The sequence below is a fragment of the Chrysemys picta genome, chromosome 14 (assembly GCF_011386835.1).
Source record: "Chrysemys picta bellii isolate R12L10 chromosome 14, ASM1138683v2, whole genome shotgun sequence".
Lineage (NCBI taxonomy): Eukaryota > Metazoa > Chordata > Testudines > Emydidae > Chrysemys > Chrysemys picta.
In genome coordinates, this window is record NC_088804.1 from 4,695,916 (window position 1) to 4,719,891 (window position 23,976).

At 52.5% G+C, this 23,976-nt stretch overlaps 1 protein-coding gene across 6 annotated transcripts in view; it reads right to left on the minus strand.

Annotated features, from left to right (window-relative positions):
* Positions 1-358: 358 nt before the first annotated feature.
* RANBP10 (RAN binding protein 10) overlaps positions 359-23,976 on the minus strand; it is a 142,167-nt gene continuing 118,549 nt past the window's right edge. For 3 of the 6 annotated variants that reach the window (XM_005310111.5, XM_065567532.1, XM_065567534.1), the window contains 9 exons: positions 19,997-20,181; positions 14,658-14,770; positions 11,680-11,788; positions 9,948-10,096; positions 7,579-7,774; positions 5,886-6,010; positions 4,412-4,557; positions 3,921-4,032; positions 359-1,040 (listed from right to left, as the gene is read on the minus strand). In XM_005310111.5, coding sequence (XP_005310168.1) covers positions 910-1,040; positions 3,921-4,032; positions 4,412-4,557; positions 5,886-6,010; positions 7,579-7,774; positions 9,948-10,096; positions 11,680-11,788; positions 14,658-14,770; positions 19,997-20,181 — 1,266 coding nt within the window. In that variant the 3' untranslated portion in view covers positions 359-909. The remainder of the gene's footprint in view (positions 1,041-3,920; positions 4,033-4,411; positions 4,558-5,885; positions 6,011-7,578; positions 7,775-9,947; positions 10,097-11,679; positions 11,789-14,657; positions 14,771-19,996; positions 20,182-23,976) is intronic. The other 3 variants (XM_005310112.5, XM_065567533.1, XM_065567531.1) reach the window with 2 other exon arrangements.

The window sequence follows — 23,976 nt, forward strand, 5'->3', positions numbered from 1 at the left end:
TCGGGCAGCGCTAGCAGCTGCTCCCTGGAGGTTAGCGCCAGGGGCTCATCCAAACCTGGTGATTTCCAACTCCCTCCGCTTTTCCAGCCGCTAATCACAGCGAGGTGCTCTCCATGCCCGCAGGCTGGCTGCTCCCGGGGCTGGAGGTGCATTCACAGCCTAGCCCAGACAGGAGGAACAAGGCAAAGGCTCCCACTGCACTAGCCTGGCCCCTCACAAGGTCAGCAAAGGGCCAGCCACGGGCTCTTGAAGGGGCAGACCTGGTGAAGCCTTCAATTCCCAGGATGAAGCCTAAAAGTGACTGCTGGGGGGATAACAGAGCTTGGGCTGTGGGGAATAAACACATGAACGCCTTGGCTGAGGTGGAAGAGAGCTTTTTAATGAAGGGGATCCAAATAAACACCTTGAGCTGCCCTCTGGGGAAGAGCTCAGGTCACTAGCACTGGAGATAAATACTGGATGGTCATGTGTGGGGACGGGCGCAGATCTTCTTTACTTAAGAAAATAATAAGCGGTCCCCCAGGTGGATGAGCTTTATCACTAAATTAGCAGAAACCAGCTCAGCACAGACTCTCCAGATATAAATACTGGTGGCTCAGTCAGAAAACAATCAAGAGAAAGACCTAAATCGGAAGGCGCTACATTAGATTAACCAGCAAAATACTGAGTGCTGCTGCAGCCGCGGTGACGGTGGGGAGAGGGGAGAGGTCTGCCAGCTGCTGCCCGGCTCCGCAAACGGCACGTGACGGGGCCCGCTGCCGAGGAGGGACTGACTCAGTCAGCGCTCTGTCTCTTCCCTGGGCAGTGTGGGGGGCCGGGCAGCAGGGAGGTCAGGCGAGGGAAGAGGCGGTGGCGGCAATGGAGGGTGAAGGGCAGCACTGGAGGACGTCACTCCATCTCCTCTGATGGCTAGTGCAAACAATCGTCAACTCTGGCAAAGGAGCAGGAACCCAAGCCCACGCGAGCCATGAGCCGCAAACACTCGGAGGCCTGGCCCAGGGCCAGCATCAGCGGGGGCTGCTTTGGCAGGTTCTGAGATTCTGCGGGGAAGAGAGAAGAAAAGGTCTCAGAATGGCCTGAGGGCTGAGCACGGCACCTTGCCAGAGCGGCCTACCCAAGTGCTCCCTCGACTCCTGAACTAGACAGCGAGCAGGGCACAGGCTGGGTGGCCGCGGAGCGGGTCACGCTGGGTCTGCCAGGGTGCTGCCCCTGCACAGAGTCACGCCCGCATTCGCTGGACGCGCCCCCCAGCAGCGTGAGGTGGCAGGACCTTTGGGAAGCAGTGCTGTGTTGGCCAACGAGCACCCACTAGTGCTGCCAGTCTTAGTCCAAGGGAGACTATGGGGCTGCGCAGCCGCAGTTCTAGCTGCTGAACACGAGACCCAGGAGAGCAGAATGTGAAGGCAGAAGCAAGGTGGGGGATGGGGTGCTATTTAGTGGCCTTCTCTGAGGTGGCCGCTGTCTGCTCCCACTCACGGGCGTCTAGCCTGCAATACAAGCCCCTCGGGCCTAGCCGTGGATCTAGAGTCCTTCGTTTTCTCAAGTGTGCTCTCCAGTTTTATGCTGCTCATCTCTCTGGAGGGGAAATCCTCCACCCAGCTCTGTGCCTCTGCTGAGACCTCAGCCAGGAGTACCAGCAAAGGAGGAGGCTTGCTGCCACCAGCCTAGTCCAGGTGTCAGAAGGATCACAGGATGCACACAGCATGTCTGGGGACAAGTCTCTCAGGCGACATCCTTCAGCAACTTCTCATCTCCAATGGGCGATCAAACAGGGCAAGCACCGTGCCCTGCCGCTGATACCGAGCCAGCCCCGTGTGGCGGTCAGCAGCCTGATCCCCAGAGGAGACTTTCCTTCCCCAAATTCCACCTCCTCCATGTCTGTCTGACAGAGGGTGCAGCCAGGTACGGGGCTGGAGCGCTAACTCCCCTCTAGCTCGCTGCTCTCACGTTACTGCTCGTCAGGCTGCACTCTCCCCATGCATTAGAGACAACAGCCACGGACCAGACTATTGATGTATGGGTCCTTCCTGGGACCAAAACATGGCTCTGTGAGACGGAGGAGCTGGCTGGTGCCTGGAGCCTAGCCAGCGGGGGAAAGACTGACCTTAGTTAACGCTCAGTCCCTCCAGGGACTGGGGAACAGGGAGAGTGTGTGGGGATCAGGCTCCAAGCCCCTGCCCCCCCGTCCTCAGAGTCTAATTCCCACCCTCTTTTCTCTGCCACAAAGGCCTCGAGGGAACCAGCGGTGCCACCTCCTCCTCCCTGAGGGTACCAGCAGGTGGCGTGCTGGGGGTGGGCGAGTCCCCTGCCCTCAGTGCCCCCCGCAGGGAGCGCTGCTCAGTCCCTCCCGCCCTGCTGGGTGTGCAGGGAGCTGGGCCGGGCTCCCCGAGGCCCTGGCCGACAGGGACCATTTTCTAGTTTTCAAAATTGTGACTAAAAGAATCAAAGCAGCTTTCCAGGCCCCCGGCCAAGCCCCAGGCCGAGACCAGTGGGGAACCAGGGAGCAGGGTGGGTGAGCCGCCATGGGAGCCTGTGGGGCCATCAGCCTTCTCTGAGAGCCCAGCCAGGGTAACCTCCCTCCCTCGACCCTTTGCCAAGATGTCAGAGGAGCTCAGGCTGCAAGGGGTCCCGTTGCTGTACAGGCCTGATCCTGCCTGCAAACAAGCTTTGTTACCATGGGAGGTTTCTGCGTCAACGGGCCCTGGGAATTGGCCACTTCCTGTCTGGACAGGCTCCATCCTGGGCCAGCTGCTGAGGAGCCAGAATCTACGTTTTCTGGGCTGACGTCCCTAGCGTGGGACTCTTCAGAGGCCAAGCAAAGGCAGAGCCTGCTATGGATCCTCAGGCAGATCAGGGCTCTGGAGTACAAGCTGCCATCCCGAGAAGAGCCTGGGCCCATGTCTATGGGGCAGGCGCAAGGGGTGAAGGCCTTACACAGTGAGTGCTGGGCTGGGGAACGGGTCTTCAAAGGCCAATTAGACAGCAGGTGCTGCCACCCAACTGCGGATGCAAAGGGGCCCCAAATCATTGCTTAACCTTGGGGCCAAGACCAGACCCAATTGCTCAAATGCCCAGGTGCACACGTGGCCGGCAGCGTGGGAACACAATGAGAACTAATCAGCTGGAGGAGACCCCACGACAGATCTCTGGGCATGCAACAAGGTCACTCCACATCCAGCTCCTCTCGGGTTGGAAAGGGCAGCCCTGGCTGGGCCCCACGGCCCTTTTATAATCTTGGCTCCAAGCAGGCCAAGGGAGAGGGAATGGCTTTCGAGAAGGCTCAGGAATCCGCTCTCGGAGGAGAAAGCTCATTTAAACACTTGCAACTCCAGCTGTTCAATGAAAAACCCACAGCAATCACAAGTCTGCCCTTTTCACTCTCCAGCCACACGCCCGCAGGTGAGGACAAGCACCACTGAAATGAATTCTACTGATGGGAGAATGAAACCCACTTTCCCTGACAGACAGTGGGGTCAGCTACAGACCAGAGGGAGTGGCGGTCAATCCCTGTACTGAAAGGACCCCAGAGGAGACAGCTGATGGCCGCTGAAGGGGCAGGGTGAGAGGGGAATGCACGGGAGCTGCTTAGCTCCTCGCAGCGAAGGTGGAGATTCCTGAAGAGCACCCTCAGAGGAGTGTGGGGACAGGCGACTGGGTGCGAGCCAGGAGGGGAGCGGAGCAGGAGGAGCAGCAGCTGTATGCTGGCCGGGGAACAGCGGTCGGGCTGTGGGTAACTGGCTTCCCTTCTACCCTTCCCCAGTCACCCCAGCTGTCACCGTCCCAGGCCACAAGCCCTCGGAGCAATCGGCAGGAACAAGGTGAGCTCCAGGCACACGTTACCGAGGGCCTCCCCTCACACTCCCGAGCACCTGCCCGGGGGTGACTGCGCTTGCAGCACAGTGTCACGGCCCCTGCCTTACCCAATATAGCACTATTGAGAGCAGCACACACAGGTTCCCTCTGGATTGGATCCAGCTGCTGCCCAACAGGGCAGTTCCAGGGGTCAGAGTACGCTAACAAGCTGAAAGCGTCCTGGGGACAGAAGAGAGACATGGGCAGTAAGGCGAGCAGCAATGCAGAAAACGGGCAGGTACCAACAGCCAACCAGGGCATGGTCCCCAGCCAGCCAGGTAGCAGGCATCGACCAACAAGAATGCCCCGCCTCCAGCAGCAAATGAGGGCACCTGGGCAAGGGGCTGCTGAGTGAGACATGCACCTCCCTCAGTGCAGAATGGGCACTGGCTTGTGGGAGCTGGCCACAGGTGCCCTGTGTTACCGAGTGCCACTGCTGATTCCAGCGCTGCTCCCACCCCTCTCCACCCGCACAGCCCCCAGCACTTGGCAGGGAACGCCCCAGTTCTGGGCCACGTGGCGGGTGCTGCTGTGAGCCCGGCCAGAGGCACAACCTCACCTGCAGCATCTTCTTGTGTGTTGTGTTCTTCCCGTACTCTCTGCAGAGCTGCTCGCTCAGAGTCTGCAGCTCCCGCCCAAACTGGATCATTCGCTCCGTGGCAGCGTGGTTCCCCCCGCAGAGCTGCCGCTGCGGGCAGCCGTCTTCTGGAAAAAGGCCAGTGGGGAAGAGAAATGACTGCCCTGCAGGAAGGTATCTCCCAGTGCTCAGCCCTGCTTCAGATCCACAAAGCCCTTCCCCGAGGCCCACCCTCACTTGAACGTTCCCCTGGTGGGGCTGCCGTTCTTTGCGCCCTGAGTCCAGCCGTCTGCCAGCAGGCGGTGGGTGTCTGTGCGGGGTGCACACAGGCACGGTACTGTCCAGGATCTGCCCTGGATGAACAGCTCAGCAAGTCTCATGACCACGCCCCACCTGGCTCTGAACCGCGACTGCACTGTGTTATCACCTCCGCGGGGAGTGTGGAAATGCAGCCCCGCGGAAGGGGCTACACTGACACCGCCCTCCCCCCCAAAACTGAACAGTTAGAGCTTCCCCACAAGTGACTGCCCCTCTGAGTCTGGACCTGCAGGGATTCCCAGCTCCCGTGCGTCCTTTCCGTCCTGGGCCCCGCTGCCGAGGAGGGCAATCCACGCCAGTTGTCCAGGTGGTTTTGTTGTGTGGTGGGCACTTGACAACCAGGAAAGAGTGAGAGACCTTCACAGCCTCATCTCATCTCACAGGGTACGTCACCACAGTAACTAGACACCGGCGGCTGCCCTTTGCCAGCCGACTCGGGCGGTGGGGCTGTTTCATTGCTGTGCAGACTTCTGGGCTCAGGCTGGAGTCCAAGCTCTGGGACCCTCCCAAGTCGCAGGGTTCTAGAGCCTGGACGGCTACACACCAATGGAACAGCCCCACAGCCCCGTGAGCCCAAGTTGGCTGGCCCGGGCCAGCTGCGGGTGTCTAGTTGCTGTGTAGACGTACCTAGAGAGGACACAGAACCGCCAACAGAGGATGGCAGCTGTCCGTACTGTTCTGAGCCGGATGTGACTGGTGGCCAGGCTCTGGTGCCTCCACTGGCCCATCACCGGCCCAGCTGATTAGCCCTCTGTATCCGGCACCTTGGGAGTTCCAGGGCAGTAGGACCCACTGAAAAATTAGGCCTTTTGTTTGACCCCCCTGTAACGGGAGCCCCACCCCATGTATCAAGTCAGTGGGCAAACTCAGCTGCTTAGCCCTGTCTGAATCAGCATTAGGCACCTGCCCCCCCCCAAAACATCTAGATTAGTTCAATCCCCAGATGATTTCTCCCCCCACCCCTCACCCCTGTATCCGAGATCCTCATGCCTGCACCCTGGCTGGGGAGCGGACCCCCAGGGCAACGCCCAACCCTGATCCAGTCCCAGACAGAGCTAACGCATGTGCCAGCAGAGCCATTCCCCCCCCTAACTTTTTGTGAGGGAGAGGAGAGCGCTCCTGCCTTCCAGGGCCCTACCCATGCTGGACTCGTCCGTCTGGAGGATCTCTTCGTGTTTGTAGGTGCCATTCATTATCCTGGTGGAGGAGTTTTCAAGGACTCCATTGGGGTAATGCTCAGCCTCCATCTCCATCTCACTGTCACTGGAGTGCAAAAGGAAAAAAAGCCTGAGGGCTTAGAAAGGGCAGAAACATTCCCCAAAGGGAAAGTCCTGCAGGAAGAAGCGTGCCCAACGGCCGACCAGGGCTAGTGACCCAGCAGCCCACAGGAGATAAGCAAACAATCCATCGAGCAGGGCAAAACCGGGTTCAGAACAATGAGGGCCTGTACCTATAAAGTGCGGTTCCAACTCAACGGGGTCCCGGAGGAGGGAAGGTGTGAAGTACTTAAATTAACATTTCAAATTGCAGCCACCTCTGGGGTGGAGAACAGCAGCCAAGCAGCACACAACACTACACAATACAGGGGACATTTTAGCCAAGAGCACTGAGGCAAACTATCAGCCCTACAAAAAGTGTCCCACAGGATCTTTAATGTACATACAGAGCAGACAGGGCTGCAGTTTCAAGACCTCTACACAGCAAATTGCAGGAGACCTCCACTGCTCTAACTCAGAAGGCTGAAGGGATGAGATGATCCGCCAGGATTTGAACTGAAGAGTTCAAAGATTCTCTTGTTTCAGATCTACGTGGTCCCTGCTGGCATAGAGCGGTCATTACCCAGCGTTTGTGCAGACGATTCATAGGACTCCGGTATGTGATGTCTCTCACTCAGTTATGAGCTGTACAAGCATGTGGAGTTCAGAACGGAAGCTTGAGGCTTCCCTGGCCATGGTATTTAGCATCCCACTTAGTGAGCCTGACAGCTGGCAGTTAGTGAGAATCATAGAATCTCAGGGTTGGAAGGGACCTCAAGAGGTCATCTAGTCCCACCCGCTGCTCAAAGCAGGACCAATCCCCAGACAGATTTTTGCCCCTCATTAATCACCGAGATCTCCTCTGCTCCAGCATGCCCTAGCCAGCTCTGCAGCAGCCACCAAAACAGCTAAGCACAGAGGAAACTCAACTCTCACGCTTGGTCAGCATATTTCAAACCCCAATAAATGCAGCAGTAACGACCTTCCAGGATGGAAATCCCCGGACTCAATGGAGATGCCCGTAATTCACACGGCCCTTCGGCCCAATGGCACCAGCAGCTAATAAACCGGTCCAGTGAACAGAATGTGAGCCCATAGAAACGGAACATGTCTAAGTGACACGGGTCTGGGCTGCCGTGCAGGAGACTCAGGTCCGCTTCCTGCACCCAGCTCAGGCTCCGATTCCCTGCGGGAGCACACTGCTCCCTGAAGCAAGGAGGCCGGCATGCTGTCCACGCGCAAACCCTTCGGCTGAGAGCGCAGGAGCATGCTCGGCAGGGCTGCTGCCTCTTGGACCATCTTCCGGGACAGTCACAGCATCACCCTGGCAGGGCATCTGCCCCAAAGGTATTCGGGGACTGCTATCCGGCTTCTCCTCCGGGAATGGGCAGCAGCAATTCCGTCCCTAGGTGGGAGGGAGGAAGTGTGGAATAAAACCGGCCATTGGCTGCTCAGCAGTGATGCCTGTAGCTACTCATGGTTACCCCCGTGATGGAACGATGAGGCTGATGAGGTGCTCAAAAGCGGGCTAAGCCCCCTCCTGCCCAGGCATGGGAAAGGCACTGCAAGGAATACCTGGTCTCCTGGTTACTTGTACTGCTGTGCTGCTGGGATTTGGTGGAGTCTGTTGAATTGGACTCCGAGTAGTTCACGGATGAAGGAGAGGAAGAGGAGGAGGAGGACGACGACGAACTCAGTGCTGGGTATTTACTGTGGCTCTGTTTGCTTTTTGTGGATGTGACTCCGTTGCTACAGCTTGGGCTATCTGCTCCTGAAAGCCAAAGAGAGCGGGGTCAGAGGGGAGAGCTAGGCAGCTCTGGGCTGAAGTCAGCAGGAGACAGATTGCTTGTGCTCCTTTCACTGAGGAGCAGCCCCCGGGAGAGGGAAATAGGGGCAGGCTGCAATCCACAAAATACTAGCGCTGCTTTTTACATTAAGCAGAGTGTTAGGAAAACACAAGCAAACCCCAAATGGTCCACTTGCAACACCCGTGCTTCAGTGATTGTGAGAACCAACCAGCTCAGACACACGAGGAACTGAGAATCCCAAAGAGAAGCCCACGAGACACCCAGCCCACGAAGTTTGTCTTCTTTGAAACCAGAATTCTCATCCCTCTAATACACCTGGGGAAGAAATCTACATGTTCAGTGCACAGGTAAAAACTAGGCCCAAATCCACCTGCTGCAATAGATACAGCATTAAAGCGGAAGAAGCTTTAAAAACCTCCCACAAACTCCATCTCATAGGATGAAACATGGTCTAATGGGACACAGGCAACTTAACTCCAACCTGCCACGTGACACTTGTTTATAATTTACTAATGACCAATCTGATTCTCCTCACTGGGGAGTTCAGGAGCAAGCGAAAGGAGACGAAGGTCCACAACACTATCACCATGTGCCTGGTACCACAGGTGACAGCACTGATTACATATGCAAAGCCATCAGCTGCCACTAACAAATCGTATTTTATACACGCACAGACATGACTGTGAAAACATCAGACCGGCTCTGCAACATGTCCTCACTGGTGAGTTTGGAGGGTAAGACATGCCTGCCACTCCACGTGTGCATTCACCACGTCACAGCAAACCGCATCGCAGGCTGATGATACAGCTGCACGCTGCCGGGTGGGTGCCAGCTCGTGGACGTGTGCACTCAAGGGGCTAACGTTGTTCTGAAAGCCAATCTGTGTTCTGACAGACTCAACAGCAGCATGTTCATGTGCGCGGACTGGGACAATGCTGGAGGTGAAGTTTGTCTTAACTCCAGGTTCACTGAGTTTATTACGCAGGAATTTCCTAGTTGCAAAAATCCATTACCATAGAGACACTCAGATTCTAAGGCCAGAAGAGACTGTTCTGATCAGCCGCCCGACCCCCTGGAGAACACAGGCCAGAGAATTTCAACCTGGGATTACTGCATTGAGCCCATATCCTGTGGTTGAGCTAGAATATTTTTCAGAAAGACATCCAGTTTCAACACAGACACAGGGGCTCCCAGGCTGGAAACATGGCTGAAGGGAGTGGGGCTATGGAGTTGCTCAGCTAATCGTCTCCCCTTCATTTAAGCCTTTGCATGCCCAGCAGAGAAGGTTTTTATCCATGCTCCAGCTCTCTCCTTCTAGCACCCTCAGCTTTTCACATGGTGCAGCAGCAGCAGCTCTGACTGCCAGGTGGAGACAGCTTGAATGTCAGCAAGAGATTTCTCCACTGGGAATGTGAAGCTTCAAACAGAGCAGCTCTGGCTTCCTGGCCCACTCTGTCCATCTCCACCCTCTGCTTTGATCTTAGGCAAGCACCTTATGCCCCTGGCCCTCACTTGTTTTGCTTGTAAACCGTAAGTCCTTAATTTCTAGACACACATTTTAATACATTGTTGTTACACATGAAAAACCTGTAGCAAAGTGTTTCCATCGCACTTCTTTTCTTAGCCTGGCTTCCAAATAGAAAACTGGATGGGGTCCTGGAGAGGAGGAAGCAGTGGTGAGTGCACTGGACACCTTGAAGGAGGGGGAGGTTCTCCTGCAGACTTTGGGAAGTCCATCGGAGAGCAGTTATCCCTTGTGGACCCTGAGGTCAAGGAGACAAGCTATGGGGCCAGGCCTTTGCTTATATAGCTCTGCCCGAGGAGGACTAAATCAGGTAACTGGCTGTTCTGTGAGGCAGTCCTTTTGAAGGATATTCTGTCAGCTTCCACACAGCAACCTCTGCAAAAGGCTGTTGTACAACCTAGTCTCTGTTAAAATAACTGATTCAAAGTCAACAGTATGCCATTTCTGTCAGAAAGAGTCGCCTCCAGTAACAGGAAATCTTTCCTGCTGGGGTTAGAGGACAGATGTCTTTCAAAGAGCAGAGCAAAGGAGACACCAGCGGGTCGTGTACAAAGTGATCCATCCCTAAGGCCTGATCTGCTTCGCGTGGAGATGGACAGAAAAGCACTTACCAGTGCTGTGAACATGCGAGTTGTTCGATCCGTGTCTGGGGCTTAGGCTGGGGGATGCTGGGTAACTGTCCTGTGACTTGGGGCTGCGGGCACTGAAACACCGCACTTCGCTGTCTGTTCCATTCACCATCTCCACAAACTGTCGGCACCTGTGTCAGACAAGGGCAGAGACACCGAGGAGGAAGGGGAGGCTGACATGAATTAGATTCAGTGCTGATGCTTTTCTAGTGATTGCTATCATATGTCCCAGAGCAGCAGCAAACTGGGATCAACCAAAGCTTAGGAGGGGTCCTAGCTCTGAAGAGGGCATCTCAAGTCTCCCCGTGTCTTCAAGTTGGGAATGCTGGAGTATGAAGGGAGTTTTGATACCGCTGCCTAGAAACAGATGCTAATGAACCTGGAGACCTGCATAAGGATGGACAAAGGATGATACATAAACAAGACTGTTTCAAGAGCAGATACCTACACTGTAGCTTCCATCCCAGTATTGGACAATTAAGTGTGTTCTACATGTAACTGACAAGATGCTGCATCTCAGCTTGGATCAGCCAAGGCAACAGATCACACTCTGAGACAGGGGCAGAGACCATATTACAGTGTCAATAGCACTGGCTAGAAAAGCACAAGACACCACAGGATTGGGGGATGGAATGGGGCACTGATTCCAAACAGCGGGAGCAATTATGACATTTGATTCCTGAGACAAGGGAACTTTGGGTTCCCAGACACTATTCCTGCTAGTTAACCAACTGTTTCAATGTCTGCACTGATCTGAACCCACCAGAATTCACACAGGGAGTGCAAGCCAAGGAACTGGGGGTATATGGCACTGCATGGCTAATGTTCCTTGCATCACAGGTATTCTCTCTAACCCCAAGGGTGAAAAGGTGATTTCCACTGTGCTGTCCATGGCAACGAAGGGTTACTCTAGACTAGTGTGCACCAAACTTCGTACCTCTCCCACTGTCTGATCAACCTGTGCTGGGGGTCACTATGAAAGAGAAGACAATGTATGGTAAAAACACTCATCCATAGAGAGAGGCTGGTGAAGGCCTAGCTCTCCACTCCGCTCTACTGGGAGCTGACAGGTACTCTCTGCTTACCCTAGGGTATGGGCTAAGAGGACACATGAACCAGCCCTGAAGGACTGGGGACACCTACACACACACACCAATTCCTACTTTCCCTTAGTCTCTGTCTTAACCACACCTTTTTCCACACCAGCTTCTTTCTAGGAATCCCCATAGCCACGCCCACACTTCTCACCAGGCTGTAAGTGGGGATGAACTGAACTTCACCACGTTCAAGTTGCCTGAACAACAGGATGGACTGGGAAGACCAAAGGCAGTGGTAATACACCGGGGCAGGAATCCACACCACTTCCACTTGTCTGCAGAGCTTTCCCCTGACATGGCATTCTGCTCAGGTGGAGGGAATCTCTGTGGGGCAGGCAGAAGGGGGCAGGCCACTAAAGTGCCAAGTTTGCCCATCTTTAGTTGACAGGTCATGGTAAAGCCCCACTAGCAACAGCTACTGATCCTGAGCAGTGCTAACAACGGTAGCCAGCGTTCCTTCCCACCTTGCTCACAGGGTAACTGCTCTTACCAGCGGCCTCACTCTGCCTGAATTAAAAAATATGCTGGTTCCTAACACAGTGAGGCCTGTGGACTGCCTGGTCCAGGTCTGTAGACTTTCCAGTGCCATCTCCCAGCACAAAGGTAAGCATACTTACTTTAACATGAAGAGCAGGTTAGGGTTGTGTTCTAGGAGGCCAGGGTAGAGCTGCTGCGTGGCCTCTATAGCCTCTCCCACTCTGCCTGCTAAGACTAGCTTCTGTATTCCTGCAAGCAAGAGGAGACCTATTGGCACCAAGGACAGCAGGTACTGTGCTCACTGAGATGACACACGAGCCCCCACAGATCCCTCATGCCCCCAGAGAGACATCTCCAATGGCACCTGCAAAGGGTCTAGGTAGAGCTGGGCTTATGCCATTTGTGCTTCAAAAGAAAGCCTGAGAGGACAGGCAGGGGATTTGGTGATTCCTCAGAAATATCAGGAGTTGCTGGAGAACCAGTGGGAGATACAAGGGATGTGCATTGTGCGCCCGTAACTTCTTAAGTGAAGGGGTGGGGTGCTGAGTCTTAACCAAAGGCTTCTTTTATTCAGAACATTAGCAATCTACTGAAGTTAAGCAGGGGATGGCAGCCTGGTCAGGGCCCATCAGGCTGTTGGGGAAACAAGGACATGGAGCATTCTGGGCTCTCTCTACAGAGGCACAATCCCAAATCAGCTGCAAACCAAGATCTCAGGACGCTGGTTCCAGGAACAATGAGGACTGAACTAGTTCAAACCTGACACGCTTGACGTTTTAAAAGATTCAGGGATACAAAGCAGGAGGCCAGGTCACCACACTCGTGGTCACAATCCACCCATCAGTGCTAGTGCCAACTGATCTGCTCTGCTGGCTGGGATGCCAGGCCTGGGGCAGGGACTGAGCATTCGTTAATCCCAGCGCACCCAGAGAAGGAACTAAGGCACCAGGTGCTCGTTTACAGCGCTCTGTAGCTTGTAAGTTTTCCCTAAGCGTAATTAGCAAATCACAAAACAGGTTGCACTTTCATTTGATGATCTCAAGGTGCTTTGCAAACACTGGAGGCTGAGGGCTAGTCTACACTAGAAGCGCTAGCAACGAGGATGCTCTAAGCTGAGGGGAGAGAGCTCTCCGGCTGGCATTATAACTCCACCTCCATGAGAGGCTGTAGCTACGCCGGCAGGAGACGCTCTCCCACTGACATAGCTCTGGCTACGCCGGCGTTTAGGTCAGTGTAATTTATGCCGCTCAGGGGTGTGGATTATTCACACCACTGAGTGACCTAAATTACACCAAAGTTGTAGTGTAGACACACCCTGAGTCTAAACCTCCAGTCTGAGGGAGGCAAGTATTAACTCCGTTTTACACATGGGGAACTAAAGCCTGGGGGCTGAAACTTGCCCAAGTCAGTGCCAGAACTGACAATAAAACCCAGGAGTCTGGACTGCCAGTTCCCTGCTCTAATACTCCGGCTGCACACGCTCCCGCTTCTCAGAATCCTCTCGCCTTTAGATAGATTAAAAATTGTCTATTTATCTTGTCACTGTCCCTTCAATTAAACTGTAGCGTGAGAGTCCGCTAACTCCAATGGCTGAGACCTGCCTTTTATTCCTCCTGTTCACCTCCATGGCAGTTTTCTTCACTGCCTTTCTTTCCCCTCTCCTCCTTTTCTGGTTTGCAGGCTCTCACTGGTTCCTCTCTGCCTTTGATGCTTCTCCTCCTCTGATTCTATTTCTGTCTCCCTGCCTGCGTTATTCCTGTACTTTCTCTCTTGATTTGCCTGTATCTTACAGAGCCCATTTTCATTGGTCTCAGTTTCACCGGGACACAGCGACATCTCCTTCTCTAGCGCGGTTTAGTCTCCTTTCCCACAGATGACTGTGGCAGTACTACCCCACATCAGATATCCCCATCAGGTTGGGCAGATAACCCACGTACTAATAAAACCACTGACACCAAAGCAGATTGAAATCTACAAAAAACACTTCTGCTTTGCAGCCTCTTCCCTCTCCCATCAAAGCGGCAGCAGGGCAGAGTCCTGCCCATTTCAAGCTGTTTCTGCTTTGCTGCTCCAGTTGTGGCCTGTCAGCAGAGGAGTTGACAGTCAGAATTCTTGCATGGGCATCGTGGAGGGAGGGGCAGCAACTGCAGGTCATCCCAGGCTGCTGGGCAGAGGAGTCTTCCAGCCTGAACACTCATTGAGCGTGTATGAGAAACGTGGGTTCCAGACGACAAAGGAATGTAACATAGGTGTGACAGGACATGACAGCCACGTGGGAGCCAGATCACAAGGAGGAGGGGGGCATGTGCAACAGAGCAGGACAGAACAGCAGAGCATCAGGGGATGAAAATGGAACTCAGCAGCCAGGAGAGGATGGAAAAAGATGCAAGACTGGACCCAATGCTCCGCGATTCTGTAGGGGGATTCTAAAGATTGCATTCCAAGTGCTCTCCAATTCCTTAGTAATCCAGTGGGAGGCTTCTCTTCAAAGATGTATTTTTCCACGAGGAAGGTAGTTAGAATGGCTCAAAGAAAATAAACAGCACATTGTATGCATGTGGAAGCTGGTGGCCTGGACATTAAGAAGTGAATCATATTAGCTGATGTAGCAGGCAAAGCAGACAGGTGTGGTACATGGCTCTCTACCCAGCTCTGCTCATGCACCTCAGTCATGAATTTACAAAGCCCTTCATAAGCAGAAAACATGAAATGAATTTGACCATGGTTTGGCTTGATTCATTTGTAATGGGTGCCACAGTAAAACCAGGCAGATATGTTAAGGTCTCTACGGCCCCCAGCCCTCATAATCAAGTTAACGAGACTGCTGCCAGTGGGACTCTAAAGCCCCAAATCAAAGATATCTCTGGGGTCTCAGTGCAACTGTTAGGGGAGATCAGCTCTTTTAACATCAGAGGTAATCAGCTACATTGTTCCAGAACTGGGTCCCATCTCCAAGAAAGTACCTCCTGCCCTGCAGCAACTCTTAGCCTGATGTGCCAAGCTGCTAGGCTGTGAGTTTGCAGGGATAGGAGCCTAAGGGGTGAAGGAGAGAGACAAAGGGAACGGCTGTGACTTGGAGATGGAACCTAAGGAAGACGAGTGCTCTACAGAGTCTTACTTTGCCTGTTCTTTATGGAGGTCTGTTCTTCCTGGATTGTGGTTTCTGTCACTCTGGCAAAGGCCGTCGCTGTTGCACAGTACCCATGATGAACCAGGTAGGAAGACACCATACTAGGAAATAAGAGAATAAAAACAGCATGATATGCATCACTAAAACAGAGGAACCATCGGCGGGGGCGGGGGGGGGGGGGGGGAGAGAGAATCAACACGGGTGCTCTTGCAGTTTCAGCAGCAGGAAAAGCTACTCAGCTCAGCCCTGCTAGAACACAACCAGTGTCTTATTCCTGAGGTTCAATCAGTGCTAATTGCAACGTAAACCCCTGTCCACTGGGAATTGGGCTGAGGCCCCCAAATTCATCTAAAAACAGACGCCAAGACATCAGATGGCATTTGATCTTCTTATAACTGACCTGGGCTGGACATGGACATGGACGTGTGACCCAAAAGGGACAGATTCCACATTCCATTCCCAGTGCTACAGGCCACTCAGGACCATATGAGCGTCTGCTTTGTTTTGCTCTTTACTATTTCAGCATTTTCTGTACCAAGCTCTCAAAGCAGTTTACAAACTAATTAATTTAGCCCTGTCTCCTTGGACGCAGACCAGCATCTGCATTTTACAGACGGGAAAACCAAGACACCGAGAAGTTGAGTGACAGCTAGAAACGGAACTCAGGTGTCTGAGTTCTGATCATTAAATGCTTTTTTCAACAACGCAACAGATAATGGAATGGGTGCCTGCACGTTTATACTACCCCCAGACACTAACAAGTGATCTACCATGCACTCAAAATTTGAGCACTTACTTAACACATGCATTAGTGATTTCTGAATTACGTTTTCATCCTGAAACGCCGGAAGTAAACACAAGTATTTTCACTGTGCTGTCCGACAATACACGCAGTAGAACTGTATTTCCCCAGTGACAGCAGGGACCTTTCCTTGTCGAATCCATCTTGCGCCTTCTCACGGTCTCTGTCATTTAAATGTTAGGGCTATGTAGACTTCATCAACACCTTAAACGGTGGCCTGGAAATAGATTCTCTCTCCAGCTGGCTGCTGGTTGAGACTGACCAAGGAGACAGGGCCTGGATGGGTTTTCAAACTGATGACTCTCTCTATAGGAGGGAAATAGTTTTGGGAGCCAGCAACACGTTTGCAGTTCCGATGGGATTAACAGCTTTGTTATTTTTAAAAACTGCCCAGTGACTTGCTCTGAGACTGGATTCCACTCACTGCTACAAGAGGGCAAGCAAGCACTTGCCAGGATCCTCCACACACAGTACTGTAACACCAGCCTGCTTGGTATGCACTGCAGAAGGTGCTGACCAGCCATCCCTCTTCACAGCCAGCCAGCCTCCCTCCGGGGCAGCTTTCTGCCCATCTCTTGTGCCCAAAAGCAAACTCCAAGTGACTGAGCTACAACCCAAAGTTATTTTTAATAGCTCTTTCAACAGCCAATCTTTGGGTTCCCTATCTGGGAACCTCTTCACTACAGCAAGGAGAACTGCTTTTCAGGGCAACAGAGAGACATAGCCACACTGGAAACAAACGGCAGTAGTTACCACCAAACTGTCTGAAAGGCTTGTAAAGACAGTCCTGGTGCCACTGCAGAAGCTTGAATCATTGCATGCCAAAATTTTGGAAGACAGTTTGCAGCATACATGTGACTGAGTGTCGCATGGTTAAAGTCAGAAATAGAGTGAGTTTACATGCTTCAGTTCTGGAATAGAATAGCCCAAGAGGCTGGTCTGGTAGTAGAACATCATGGGCTTAACCCTTTCGGATTCCTGATCAGAAGCCTGGAACAACCAAGACGACTGTGTCCGTTGAATCCACCTCATACTTTACATGGCGCCCCGGGCTCAGGAAGTTTAATGAGTGCAGTGCAGAGAGGAACAATAAAAGCTCGGACTTCTAGTAACCTGGGACGTAACAGCAAACATCTCTCATTAAGAAGGCCGAAACGCTAAGAACCCAGCAAGCGGATGGGAGCTAAGCATTGGGCTGGCTTTCAGTTAAGTTGAATTCAGTAACCAGAGCTATCTAACTCCTTACTGTAGGTATTTAAACTGCACTATACAGCTAACTGAAATCGGAGCCGCCCCGCGTTAATATATTTCTGTCCTTGGCATCACAGCCTCTCAGCAGCCACCCCTGTCAACTGACCAGTGCAGTACCCTGTCCTTTGTGCTAGTTTACTACCAGCACCAACTCACGGGTTAGATGCCTTGCATATTTACTGCAATCGAATGTTCCCATTGGCTAGCTGAGTGCCACATGTCCAGTCAGGAACAGCTCCTGAAATCTTTGAGATATGTTACTCCTCCGAGGAACGTGCTACATGGTATCAAAATAAACTGCTGGCTGTTCTGGCAGGCTGCTTTCATGTTAAGGCAAGGCAAAGCTAATGATCTTCACAGTCCCAGGCTAGCCCAGGTCTTGTCTTGCCAGACTGGTAAACATCCCCAAGGCCAAGCGTGCTGATGGGATTGTAGACACAGAACTCCTACAGAAACACTCCAGGTAGGGCTGCGCGCCTTAGTGATGCTCAGAGCACAAGTACGGAGCGCACTCGGGTACAGCTGCTGTGCTGGGAGCTTTTCTGGCTCATCCAGGCTTCCTTCCTCTGCTGTCTCGTACCTCTGGTTTCTGTGGGGATGCCGTCAGGTAGGCACACTTCAGGTGCTCCTGCATTACCAGTGTTGGGATCCTACACATCTCTCACAACCAGCCACACCAGCTCAGCTACATTTCATGCTATTTCAGATTCTCCACAGCAGTGGCTAAAATCAGTCAGCATGGACACCAAGGGATCAGAGCAACATGAAGGAAGAATGATTTATCAGTATGCAGCCCTTACTAGTGGCTGCATCCCTTTATCAACCACTCCTACTAGTGAAAACCGGTGTATGTGGCGGGAGGGGAGGTGTCCCTTACAGCTGGAGAACTCCCTTTCAGGAACGCTGCCACACCAAGCTCCCTTCTCCAAGCACAGGTCATCATTCACCTTGCGGACATGTGCCCAATCCAGTCAATTCCCCTGGACCACACTGTCTCCGTCCGTGCCTTTCAGAATGTACTACCTGGGAGTTCAGGGCACAGACTGTTTCTTGGACTCTGTGGCAAATGGGCCTGATACGTGGGGTCAGTTCTGCAGGACACCCGCATTTGTGATCAGTTCCTGGAGGACAGACCACATCCTATTGGCTTGTTTTGGTGGGGTGCTCTCAGACCAAAACAGCAGCTACTGAAATGACAAAGCATGTCTATCAGCACTACAGATGTCTGCTTGCGTAGCTGTTGGTCAGGGGTGAAGTGAGGTGTGATCTCTGACCAATATAGCTGTGCCAGCAGAAGTCCCTAGAGTAGACACAGCCATACTGCCAGAGCTGTGCTTTTACTGGTATGGTTTGTTGTGCTCGGGGGGTGGTTTTACTGTATTGGTACAAAGGTTACTTGGCCAGTACAGTGGTGTTCAGTCGAGGAGTGCTGTGCCGGCATGGTACACCACTATTCCAAAGTATTCCCAGTGTAGACGCGGCCTGACTCGCCAATGCCCTCAGCTGATCCCTGGTTAGCCCTCTCCACGGAGGAGGTACTCGTGTTTCCATGAGGTGGGGAGTTTATGACATGGCTGGAGCTCAGGACTCCAGCTCCTTCGTTCCTGGACTGGAAGGGGCCTGGAGAAAACAGCCACAGAGCACTCTGCCCCATGCCAGGAGGACTAGGCCAGCATTCCTTTCTGACAAGGCTCCATGTCCTGTGTGGCACATAAAACCTAAATTACCTCTCCCTCACGTGTCACTACCCCCCAGGACCTCTCACGTCACCATGCCCAGCCCTCCTGCCCACTCCTAACCAGTACAGGAGATCCTGTCATCTCGGTTACTAAATTCCATACATTTCTCGTTGCATAATTTTTAGTATGCTGCAGATTTTGCATTGACAACACATAACTGTGCCGAGCACTGTCCTGAGGAAAACAGGAAGTGTGGACTCCCAGGTGAAGGGCAAATTGGGGCCTGTGGCACTGAGAAAATGTGGGAGGCTGTTTGGGCTCCTGGCCCCCAGGAAGCAGTAGAGACATCATCTCCCCCATATCGAAAGCATCTCCTCCTTCCCTCCCGCTTGCCCTCCCTCCCCTGCGTGCACTCAGAGGGGAAAAGGGAATGGAATTCATTTTCCACTCTCTAGCAACAGCTCTTCACAACATACCATGTCCATAACTTGCCGCTCAGAGCCACACAACTGGATGAGCACATCAGCATGAAGTTTTACCAAAACGATCAGCAGTGAAGCAAATATTGGCGTGTAAATGCTCATTAAGTTTCAAACAGCAGCCCATCGAGATAGTACACCCCCCTCAGGGCTGTCATTTCAGGCTGTCTGCAGACTCAGGCAGACACTGGCCACCTTTGGAAGGCTCATTTCAGAGCCAGAAGGACCAGACACTTCTTAAGAAAATAGTAGCTTAGTCTTTGGAGCCCAATTACACAGCAAATGAGGGCAAACTTGCGTTATGCACTCGCTAATGACCCTGCAACCGACTGCGGGGGAGGGGAGGAGAGGGAGGGCTGGCTGCCTCGAGAGGAGCCGAGTTTTGCCCTGTTCCGGGGCACGAGACTACAAGTGAGGCTTGTAGAAGCCTTGAGGAAAAGCACCAAAGAAACATTCCCGAGTGCCTAGCTGACGTGGACTCCATGAGTTCCCTTAAGAGTTGTGTCTCTAGAGGGCTGAATTAAGCCATGTCTACCCTAGAGGGTAGTAGCAGCTATGGCACTGTAGCTAAACTGGCATAACCCTGAAGTGTAGACGCAGCCTATGACAACGGAAGGGGTTTTTCCATCCCTGTAGGAACACCGCCTACCTACCTGATGGTAGCTTGTCTGCACTTGAAACACACCTCAGCATGCTGCCATCGACCTAGCTGTGCCTACACTGGGGACCGATCAGCATCGCTCCAGCACTCAGGGATGTGGCTTTTCCCCACCCTTGAGCACCAGAGTGACGTTGACTTAAGTTTTAACTCTGCTTACACCAATCCCTTAATCTCCTCACCCTGACATAGCTCCTAAAGATGGGAGTGGAAAAGGGTTTCATCCTGAGCAGGGCAGGAATGGCAGACCAGGTTTTGGATTGTCACTAGGAGAACGCTTAGTGATGCGTTCAAGAGCCTGCCTCTAAACGTTACGCAGGCCTCCCTGGACCGTCACACAGCATAAGGGAGCAGGACAGAATTTGCGTTACCGTTGCTCATTCTGCAGCATCTGTCAGACAGGTGCTACGGCTAAGCCTAGAAAAGTAGAAGAAAGGAAGACTGCAGCAGAGACTCACTTCTGCAGCATTGCTTGCCACTCGCCTAGTCTGTCTCCTATGGGAAACCGCTTAATGGTGCCCTGAATCTTTGCTCGCCACTCCCTCATGTAGTCCTCAATGTCAAACACGAACGGCTGCTGCCCGAAGTTGGCGTCTACGATCTCTCCTGGCGTCTGCAGCCCCACAGTGGGATAGAGATTTGACTGCAAAAAAGAAAGAAAGCCACATTAATGCTTCCCAACCCTTTCCCATGGGCTCAGAGAAGAGCATGTGGGTTTGTCTCTGGCCCTCAGGGATGGGCTGCAAGGGCAGGGGAAGCTAGTTTTTAAAACCACAACTTGTAATAAAAGGGGCAAGAGGCAACTGTGGCTTCTCTAGGTTGGTGACAGCCCCAGGCTCAAGAACCCAGTTCCTGCTGCTCGAAAAGGCGTGGCATGAAACCAGCACATTGGGCTGCCTTCCCGAAGGACTGAGATCTACGTCACAACTCGTGTGTGTGACCTGTCAATCTGTTCTTCCAGAGGGTTGGGAGATTTCTACCACAATGCAGGAGCCAGGACAGTTACAAAGATTGAAAGACAAGTGTTTGTATTAGTAAGGTGACTAAGTTACCCAACTGATGGGAGAGCTCCCATGCCAGCATCTTGAGGGAGGTCTCCCCCTTACCACAACTAACCCAACTAGACAGCTGGTCCAGACAGGCTCTCTATTCTAGGAAACACTTTCACCTTCATTTCCCCACACCCTGACAGACAGCTGCTATCCAAACATCTTGCATCTCTGGGCAAAAGGGGAAGGATGCAGGACCCACTTCAAGGGCACAATCAACCCCGCTACAAGGACTGTCCCGCACAGCAGGTGGGGTAGCAAGAGGGACCTGTAGTTAACTCAGCTCGCCAATGATGCCAACCAAACCAGCAAGTTCACTACCCAGGGTTCAATTTCATTTCCAAGTGGCAGTGCCAATGCGACAGTCTCTCCAAACATCAACCAACACATCATTCAGCTCCTGGAGGGTTGAGATGATGTGATTCAAGTTTGAGGAGACAGTCACTGAACCCAGTACAAGCAAATGGATGCCATTTAAGTTAGCCCTGTACCAATCCTGCCCCAATCAAAACCTTCGGAGATTCTCTAAACAGTGCCGTGAGGTATCCAATCTCCAAGGCATGTGGAAGAATGAGGGGAGACAACACGCAGAGCATGGGCTTGCCAAATATTTCATTGTGTGGACCATACCTTAGAGAGTCTCCTGGCCACTTCTGTTCACAATCACAATCGCTTAGTCAGGCAGCTAAGAGTCAGTGTGATACACTCACTGGAAACAAGGGGCAGAGGTGACACCATGTGATCAGCCCACTCCATGGGCCAGCAGCAAGTGTGCCAGGAACCAGGGGTGATCTGAGGACCGCGGTTTGGGAATCACTGACAGTAAATATCTCCCTGCTTTATTCTGTTGCCTTGTAGCTAACTCTTCACATTAGGGTCCCATCATGGTAAAACAAGGAGTAAAATGGCCCAAGTGCCAAAGGGAACGCCCAAACTTCCTGTCCGAGCGCTATCGCACAGAGAAACACAGCTCAGTAACTAGGGACAGTCACAGAAGTTCGAGGATAGGTGAGAACTTTATTGCAGAGACAGCCACGGGGCCTCTCTTTTTTGATAAATGACACTGGACTACACGTGCCAAGCAGTTCCTACCAACCTGACCATATGGGAGCCTATGCTGGAGCCAAGGATGCCACCTCCTGTTACGAGTTAAAGGAATAAAGGCAGAGTGGAATTTCGGAGAAGTGGCCACACAATTTACTTGCCACTTTGAGGCTCCTGAAATCTCCAGGTCACAGAGAGAGGAAGAGCCAAAACTCTGGCTTGTTTAGTTTCGTGCACTTGCTAGTGAGTGTTAAATGGTGGGCCTCACTTTCCAGCTGCCATGTGAGATGCAACAAAACAGAACAGCAGAAGATGCTGGTGCGACACCTCTCAGGACACGGCCAGGGATCTGTCCCAAGGGAACGTCAGTGCCTGAGAGCAGTCTGACGGTCCAGGCTTCACGCTCCACGACCTCACTGGATTCTGAGGAAACAAGTAACTGAAGAACCCCTTTGGATCCTTTCTGTCTGCTCTAAGGTTTGAAAAGCAATAGGTATGCTGGGCAGATCTTCTCCCTTCCTCAAAGAACCTCCCAGCAAAGCAGTGAACTGGAGCACGCTTTTCTCCTCCAAAAAGATCTGCATTTAGCTGCTGTTCAGCCGATTGAGACGTGAACGGCTGGCACTGTACGTTTCTGGTGTTTGAAATGCCAAAACAGGGAGTAGAAACGGCTGCTCCATACAACACTCATTTCTTCCCCTTCCCCCCCCCCCCACCCGCCCCCATCCTCCCCAGGCTGGGAAAGGAAAGGAGGAAATAAAGCTGGCTGCATCACTGACTCAGCATCTCCTTTGTATCACACCCATGAGCAAGAACTGGTGGGTTACGTAGGTGGGCTAATTCAGATGCAGCTCACACCACTCCGGGCCTGTGCACCACAGCACAGCGAGGAGATGGCACAGGGGGGAATTGTGGTATTTAAGGAGTGGAGCTAGAGATCCCCCTCCCCTTCAAACAGAACTGGCAATAAGGAAAAGCCTCCAACAGAGACTATCATCTTGTCAGTCTATGCATTGGGCCTCCGACCTGTTTCAGTATCGCCAGCCCACGGCCTTCCAAAGCCACAAGTCAGACCCAAAAAATCATGACATTAAAAACGATACGTCTCAGTGTTTTTTTCCTTCAGATTTTTTCACCGTCAGCAGAAGCTGCCAGCCCCCCCTTTGAGAGTGATCACAATGCAGCCTCTCATGCACACAAACCGTAGCCTCCTTGTTCACTGATCGGAGCAAACGTCACTTACACTCTCCGATCCTACGGGTGCAGGGAGCTACCATTCTACCCCCACCCCTACCGAGTGGGGCAGCTGCCTATCCTGCCTTGCTTTCTCCCTCAATGCTCCCCCCACTGTCTCCTCTTCCCCACCTACCTCCTGCATTCACTTGAACATTCTCTATATTCGTATTTCCCTCGGTCACGCCACATCCCCTGCACCTCTCCCCCAGTCTACCTCCTGCTCTCCATATTCCCCGGACCCTGCTTAGTTTCCTAACCCAGCTCCCCTCGCTGCTGCCTCCTCTCCCACAGCCTCATTCCCTGCTTGTTCCTAGCACAGCGAATAAGGGGCCATCATCTTCCCTGAGAGCAGCCTGGCTTCACACCCACGGAAACATAGTGGATCTACAAAGCTAATGAGAGTCAACTAGCAAAACCTTTGGCAAACGGCAGATAGGACTCCGCAGCACACAGGGAGCAGGTTTCCTGGGTAAGGTGCCTCGGTCACTCTGCAGAGCTGATCTGCACTTTTAGGACACTGTTTGCACAACTGGCTGCCTCACCTCTCACCAGGGCGTAGGCGTAACTGGGGGCAGGTATTAATGGGGCACTGATGATACCATTTTTTTAAACTGACTACATTTTTAAAAAATGTCCCATTTCTGCTACATTCAAAGATTCCGAGGTCAGACAGAACCAAACCTGATCGCCTGTATAACACAGCCCATAGAACTCCCCCCAAATAATCCCCAGAGCATATTGTTTAGAAACGCATCCAATCCTGATTTAAACCCTTAAAACTATAGCCCCCTTTAAACAGTATTGCCTGACATTAAAAACATGCCCTGAAAAATATGCAAGGGCTTTTCTGCTCTCCCACTGATCTTTATGCAGGTCTTTTCAGGAAAAGCGAGAATGTCTGACACTGTCTGGGCTTGGATGCAGGAGAAAGTTGCACTGATTTAAACGTAAACTGATTTAGTTAAACCAGTGCAAACCCCTGCATGGAACTCAGTTTAAGAGTGGCTTTTTTTAAATTCACTTAAACCTGTTCCTGTTGATGAAGTGATTTCTGGCTAACTGGTCAGTGATAATAGTCTAATGGAGATAAACGTTCAGAGAAATGCAAT